The sequence below is a fragment of the Penaeus monodon genome, chromosome 17 (assembly GCF_015228065.2).
Source record: "Penaeus monodon isolate SGIC_2016 chromosome 17, NSTDA_Pmon_1, whole genome shotgun sequence".
Lineage (NCBI taxonomy): Eukaryota > Metazoa > Arthropoda > Malacostraca > Decapoda > Penaeidae > Penaeus > Penaeus monodon.
Window position 1 is genome coordinate 1,502,344 of NC_051402.1, and position 7,500 is coordinate 1,509,843.

The window sequence follows — 7,500 nt, forward strand, 5'->3', positions numbered from 1 at the left end:
TATAATATATAATATATATATATATATATATATATTTATTTATTTATTTATTCTACCTTACACATGCATTTTATATCTGCTACTGCTATAAAAAGGGTATAATTGTAATACAAAAATATTACATGCATGTTCTCATTTCATATCACAGATGCTGAAAAGACACATTTGGAGCATCTATCTCACTATCAGAACAGAAATTACTGCCCTGTTGAGATATAACAAGAAATGGAATGTTTATCAGTGTTTAACATATACTAGCAAATCTAATCATGTGATGATTACCATCACAGAAAAATTATTTAAAACCAAATGGAATTTCAGAAGAAAGGAAATGGTGTTTGGGCAATTAAGAAATGTAAAATATCTCATTTAAGACCAAAGTGGTATTCATATGGATAGAAAACTACCAGAACTGCAATACATAGCTTTAGCAATCATTTGATGTAAATGCAACATAAAGTCTTAGCTAAAGTCAGGAGGACCTGTACCATACAAAAGTTATTCGCTGCAAGTGAGTGCAATTACAAAATATTTACAAAAATTGTGGAAACAACAGGTGCACAACACAAAACAAAATATGTATATTTATCCCAACATACACAGCAATAAACCTGTATTTACATGTACATTATAAACAAAAAAATCTCTTGAGAAATTCATTCACCCCATGAGCCAACCACACAAAGGGATAGGAGGGTGTGGAGAAGACAGTGATGGGCATCATGTTGATGGCTGGATGAGGGTACAGAAGGAGGGTTGTGTGGAACCAGGAAGTACTATTACAAGGACAGGGGTGGTAGCACTCTGGCCTTGTAGCAGCTGGAGAAATATGCCAGATGGTAATGCATAATCTAATCCATACTCTTTAAGTACAGTGGTACAAAAACAACCAACCATATTTTAAAAGCCGATGTTCAATCAAGGTTTTGACGGTGCAACTTACCAATATACTCAAACAAGGTGTCTTGGTCTTCTGGGATTTAGTCATAATATATCACATCATACCACATTTCTATATAAAAGAGTATTAACAAATTTTTCACTTCATCCTATCTCTTTACAAACCACCAAAGTCAATAATTTTGCACTGCTGACAAGAGATTTCCCAGAGATGGCGTAAATCATTGGGTTTCATGACAGCTGGACGGGTTATGGTACAATTTTCGTAATAATGGCCACCATCAAGCACTAGCTGGGAAAGTGCCGCATAAACCACTGTATCTGATCCTTGTTTAGGAGTCTGCAAGTTAAAAATATATAATTAATTACAAACAGAATTTAATACAGTCTCTCATTTTCACATCATTCAATTTCTCTAAATTCCAATATTTTCTTAACTGATTCTCCTCACTTACTGTGTGTCTTATACAAAAATATGAATTACTGTACCTTTAAAAAGGTTCTGGCCAACCATGGGAAGTATCGTGCCCAGGCCACATGCTGGAACAGCTCTGTGGCCACAACTCCAGGATGCACTGCATTAACAGTGATATTTTCCCCTGCTGCCCTAATTCGTTCATCTAATTCTTTGGTAAACATCAGCAGAGCTAGTTTGCTTTGTGCATAAGCTGTCTGTGCATTGTAATGGATTCTGTGAAAAGAGTAAGTATTTGTATCAACATATTTTGACTAATACTATCTCATCATTATCATCATCACTATCATCATTCATTTTACTATTACCATTACATTGTTTCTTAATAGAATCTAAAAGTCATTAGATATCCATACTTGCTGTTGATGTCATCAAAATTTATTGAGCCAAGGTAATGGATTGAAGACGAGAGATTGACAACACGTGCAGGCTGGTCTGGAGTAGAGCTGGCTTTCAATACTGGCCACAACAGTTGGGTCAATAAGAAATGCCCAAGATAATTAACACTCCAGTGATACTCAAGCCACTCCTTATTCAGTGCCAACTATGCCAGCTGTAGATAAAGGATATAAACCCCAAGGTGCGGTAAAAATTTTTCTTTTTTTTTTGGGTTTCATAAATATTTTTAAAACAATCCATACCAAAAAACCCATTTTCCTTTTTTAATTAAAAAAAAAAAAAAGAAAAAAGAAAAAAAAAATTTTTTTTTTTTTTAATGAACAAAAAAAAATTTTCCCCCCCCCCCCCCCCCCCCCCCCCCCCCCCCCCCCCCCCCCCCCCCCCCCCCCCCCCCCCCCCCCCCCCCCCCCCCCTTTTTTTTTTTTTTTTTTTTTTTTTTTTTTTTTTTTTTTTTTTTTTTTTTTTTTTTTTTTTTTTTTTTTTTTTTTTTTTTTTTTTTTTTTTTTTTTTTTTTTTTTTTTTTTTTTTTAAAATTCCTTTTTAAAATCTCTAAACCCAAAACAAATTAATTTTTTTGTTTGTTTTTGACAAAAAAATTCCAATTAAATCATTGGGGTCAAACCTTGAAAATTTGAATTTCCCATAAGCTAGCAAAAAGGGCCGCATATACCCCCAAACATCTTGTTACTGCCTTTTTTTAAAAAAATTTAAATTCTCCTTTTTCCCCACCTAAAAGCAAAATTAAATACTCCCTAAGATATTTTCCCTACTTCTTTTAATAAAAAGATATTTTAAATTTTAAAAAAGTTAGGGGAAAAAATAATCGGGCCCCAACCCTCCGAAACTTGTAAATACAGGGGGGCTGGCTTAAAGTTGATATTTTTACCAAATGTTTTTTTGATCTGGACAAGAAAAGCATTTCTTTTTCGCCAACTGTTTATTTATATTCTATCCTTGAAAGAAAGTTTTACCATTTTATTCACCAAATCTCACATCAAATCATCTCCCTTCATTACATGGAAAACAAAAATTAGTTTTTAAATTTGTTTTTACCACAATTTAAAGGAAGAATATGAGCATGGCCCCCATATTTGATAGAAACTCCTTTCATTTTCAACCAAAAAACTGTCATAAAAGGCAAGAAATTCCCCCATTTAAAAACCACCTCGTTCCGGTCCAAACTAAGCCACTTAAATTAAAATTTTAAATAAATGAAATTTCCTACAAAGGCCCCCCCCATTTCCCTTTTTTTTTAAATTTTAAAAATTCATAACCCTGAAGGAATTAATAACAAAAATAGGGGGCGAAATTTCATCTAAATTAATTTTTAAACCTTTGAGTCCTGCCATTTCTGTGACTAGGTTTTTTAAAAAAAAAAAAAAATTATCTTTCTATAAATGGCAAAAGAAAACCCTTTTTTGATAAAGTCTGACTCCTTTAAAATTTGAAAATAAATAAGTTTTTTAACCAAAAAACTTTTCCCATATTTTCTTTTTAAAAAAACAAACAAAATCGAACTTACAAAAGAAACCAGTACGCCCCTAATTTTTGTAGGTGAAAACCTTTCCCAAAAAATACAATTCCCACCTAAAAAGAATAAAGTCCAAAAAAGTTTCCACAAATTATAAAGAGGCCCATTTAATTTTAAAGGGGAATGAAAATTAAAAATTGTTCCTTGGGCTTATAAGAAATGGCAGCAAAAAAAGCCTTTTAACCCTTACCAAACTTTTTTTGCCAAAAACCCCCTTGCAAGTGAAAATGCATCCTTTAAACTTTTTTAGGAAAAATTAAAAGTAATTAATATTACATCCTAAAAAAGTATTTAACCAAAAAAAAAGAAGAGGAGAGGGAAAAAAGGAGAAAAGAAGGAAGAAAAGGGGAAGAAAGAGAGAAGAAGGAAAAAAAAAAAGGGAGAAAAAAAAAGAAAAAGAAAAAAAAAGGGGGAAAGGAAAAGGAAAAAAAAAGAAAAAAAAAAAGAAGGAAAAGAGAAAGAAAAAGGGGAAAAAGAAGGAAAAGAAGAAAGAAGGGGAAAAAAAGAGGAAAAGGAAAAGGAAGAAGAAAAGAAAAAAAAAAAAGGGGGAAAAGAAAAAAAAGTTTTTTTGTTTTTTTTAAAAAAGAGAAAAAAGAGAAAAAAGGAAAGAGAAGGGGAGAAAGAGAGGAGAGAAAGAGGAAAGAAGGAGAGAGAGAGGAGAAGTGGGGAAGAGAGAGAGAAAGAGAGAGAGAGAGAGAGAGAGGAAGAGAGAGAGAGAGAGAGAGAGAGAGAGAGAGAAAGGAAAAAGGGGAAAAAAAGAGAGGAGGGAAAAAAGAAGGAGAAAAGGGAGAAAAGAGAAGGAGAAAGAAAAAGGGGGAAAGGGAAAAAAAGGGAAGAGAGAAAGAGAAAAGAAAGAGAAAGAAAGAGAGAGAGAGAGAGAGGAGAAAAAGAAGAGAGAGAGAGAGGAGGAGAGAGAGAGAGAGAGGGAAAGAGAGGGGAGAGAGGAGAAAAGGGAGGAAGAGAGAGAGAGAAAAGAGAGAGAGAGAAAGGAGAGAGAGAGAGAGAGAGAGGGGGGAGGAGAGGGGAGGGAGGGGGGAGGGAGGGAGGGAAGGGAGGGAAAAGGGAGGGGAAAAGGAAAAAAGGGAGGAGGGAGGAGGGAGGAGGGAGGGGGAGAGGGAGGAGGGAGGAGGGAGGAGGGAGGAGGGAGGGGAGGAGGAGGGAGGAGGGGAGAGGAGGGGAGGGAAGGAGGAAGGGGGAGGGGAGAGAGAAAAAGAAAAGAAGAGAGAAAGAGAAGGAGGAAAAGAGAGGGAGAGGAGGGAGGGAGGAGGGAGGGAGAGAAAGGGAGAGAGAAAGGGGGAAAAGATGGAGAGGGAGAAGAAAAAGAGAAAGAGAGAAAGAGAGAGAGAGGAAAAAGGAGAGAGAAAAAGGGGAAAAAAGGGGGGGGAGGGGGGGAGGGGGGGAGGGGGGGAGGGGGGAGGGAGGGGGAGGGGGGAGGAGGGAGGGGGAAGGGGAGGGAGGAGGAGGGGGGAGGGGGAGGGGGAGAGGGGAAAAAGGAAAGGGGGAGGAAGGAGGGGGGGGGAGAGAAGAAGAGAAGGAGAGAAGGAGAAGGAGAGCGAGAGAGGAGGGAGGAGGCAGGGGAGGGAGAGAAAGAGAGAGAGGGAAAAAAGAGAGGGGAGGGGGGGAAAGGGGGGAGAGGGGGAAGGGGGGGGAGGGGGGAGGGAGGAGGGAAAGGGAAAATTGGAGGGAGGGAGGGGAAGGAAGGAAAGGAAGAAGAAGAAAGGAGGGAGGAAGAGGGGGGAAAAGGGAGAGAGAGGAGGAGAAGGAGGAAGGAGAGAGAGAGGAACAAGGGAGGAGGGGAGGAGGGGGGGGGAGGGGGGAGGGGAGGGGGGGAGGGGGGGGGAGGGGGAGGGGGGAGAGGGGGAAGGGGGGGGGGAAGAGGGGGAGGGGAAAGAGGGGGGAAAGGGAGAGAAGGAGGAAGGAGAGAGAAGAGAGAGAGAGAGGGGGAGGAGGAGAAGGGAGGAGGAGGAGGAGGGAGGAAAGAAAGAGGAGGGAGGAAAGAGAGAGAGAGAGAGAGAGAGGAGAGAGGAGAGAGAGGGAGAGAGAGGGAAGGAGGAGAGAGAGAGGGGAGGAGAAAAGGAGAGAGGAGAGGGGAAAGAGAGGAGAGAGGAGAAAGGGAAAAAGAGAGAAAAGGAGAGAGAAAAAGACAGACAGTTAGAGAGAGAAAGAGAAGAGAGAGGAGAAAAGAGAGAGGAGAGAGAGAGAGAGAGAAAAAGGGGAAAAGAGAGAGAGAGAGAGAGAGGAGAGGGGGAAAAGAGGAGGAGAGGGGAAGGAGAGAGAAATGGAGAGAGAGAGAGGAGAAGAGAGAGAGGGGGAAGAGGGAGGAGAGAGAGAGAGAGAAAAAAGAGAGAGGAAGGGGAGAGAGAGAAGAGGGGGAGAGAAGAGAGAGAGAGAAGAGAGAGAGAGAGAAGAGAGAGAGAGAGAAAGAAGGAGAAGAGAAGAGAAAGAGAAAGGGGAAAAGAGAGAAAAAAAGAAAGAAAAAAAAAGAGAGGGGAGGACTGCAGCCAAAACTGAAAAAAAACTGTAAAATTTACTGTTTTCTTGTTTCATTTTCTCTCAAGAGCCCAAGCGCAAGCGCGGGGAACAGCACATGGTCACTACGGTGGATGAAAAGAGAATAGTTAATATGAATATGAGAGATAAGTTCCATTCTCAGTGTCATCCCACTGTTTTCCTAACACTTGCAAAGATTTCAAACTGATTTTTCAATCATTTTACTACTAGGTAAACGCTTTTTTATTATTTTTAGTCAAACCGGGCCCTCCCCAAAAGGGCATACGGGTTTTTGCTTTTTTTCCGTGATTTTCCCAAAAAACCTAGGTGTTGTCATGAAATAACCAAAATTTTTTAACAAAACACTTTAAAAATGCAAATTAGGTGTCCTTTTTGGCTTGGAATATAAAAATTTTTTATAATAAAATTTTTTTAAATATTATAATTATATTTAATATTATTTTTTTTTTGTTTTGGTTTTGTTTTGGTTGGTTTTTTTTTTTGTTTTTGGGGTTTCTTTTTTTAATATAGATTAATAGATATAAAAATAAGAATAATATATATAATATATATATATATTTTATATTAAAATATATATATATATATTTTATTTATATATATATATATAATTATATATAATATATATATATAAAATTATATAAAATATAATATATTTTAATATATATAATATTTTATATGAAATATATATTTTTTTTATATAAATATAATATAATAAAAATTTTTTAATATAATATATATAAATTTAAATATAAAGTTAAAAAATTATAAAAAATTTTAAAATTATATATTTTAAAAAATTAAAAAATTTTTTAATTTTATATAATATTATATATATTATTATTATAAAAATTATATTATTATTTGATTATTAAAAAAAAAAATTTTTTATATTATTAGTATGATTTTATATTAAAAATTTTATTAATATCAATTTATAAAAATTTTTAATTATTATATATTTAAAAATATTATATTTATATATAATATAAATATAAAATATAAATATAATATTTTATATATTTAAATTTTATAATTTTTTATATATTATTTTTTAAATTAATGGGGGGGCGGGAAATTAAAAGAAAACAAGTAATTTTAAATTTAAAATAAGGGGGAAAAATGTTATTTTTTTTTTTTTTTTTTTATTTTTAATAAAAATTTATTGAAAAGGGGTAATTAAACCCTTTAATTTATATTTTATTTTTTAATTTTAAAAATTTTTTTTTATTAATCATGAAAAGGGGTTTTTTATGAAATTTTTCATAAAATTTTTAAAAATTTTGGGACGGAAAAAAATTTCGTTTTTTCGAAAAAAGGAAAAAGGGGAAAAAGGGGGAAAAAATTAATGGAACTTTACAAAATTAAATTTAAATTTAAAAAAATCACAGGGGGGGAAAATTACTGTGCCTTCCCTTTTTTTTTTTTTTGTTTTTAAAAAGTTCCTTTCCTATTTAATTCTTTTTCTAGCGCTTAGCACACAGGGAGCAATTAGAGAAATTGAACTGTTTCTCTAATTTCAGAAAACCCATATTTTTTAAACCCCTTAGTTATGTAACAATGGTTTTGTTTTTATATAGCAATTAAATTCCTTAATTTTAATTTTTAATTTTTGGGACAAAAAAGAAAAAAGTGGTATTTTCTAAAAGAAATAATGAGGCGTCTACTTCATTTTCTTTAAAAAATT

General features: G+C 34.8%; 1 protein-coding gene across 1 annotated transcript in view; it reads right to left on the bottom strand.

Annotated features, from left to right (window-relative positions):
• Window positions 1-51: 51 nt before the first annotated feature.
• The window catches only part of LOC119583874 (dehydrogenase/reductase SDR family member on chromosome X-like), a 13,017-nt gene continuing 5,568 nt past the window's right edge, over window positions 52-7,500 (bottom strand). The window contains exons 3-5 of the mRNA XM_037932597.1: window positions 1,732-1,919; window positions 1,390-1,591; window positions 52-1,240 (exon numbers count right to left, since the gene is read on the bottom strand). Coding sequence (XP_037788525.1) covers window positions 1,058-1,240; window positions 1,390-1,591; window positions 1,732-1,919 — 573 coding nt within the window. The 3' untranslated portion in view covers window positions 52-1,057. The remainder of the gene's footprint in view (window positions 1,241-1,389; window positions 1,592-1,731; window positions 1,920-7,500) is intronic.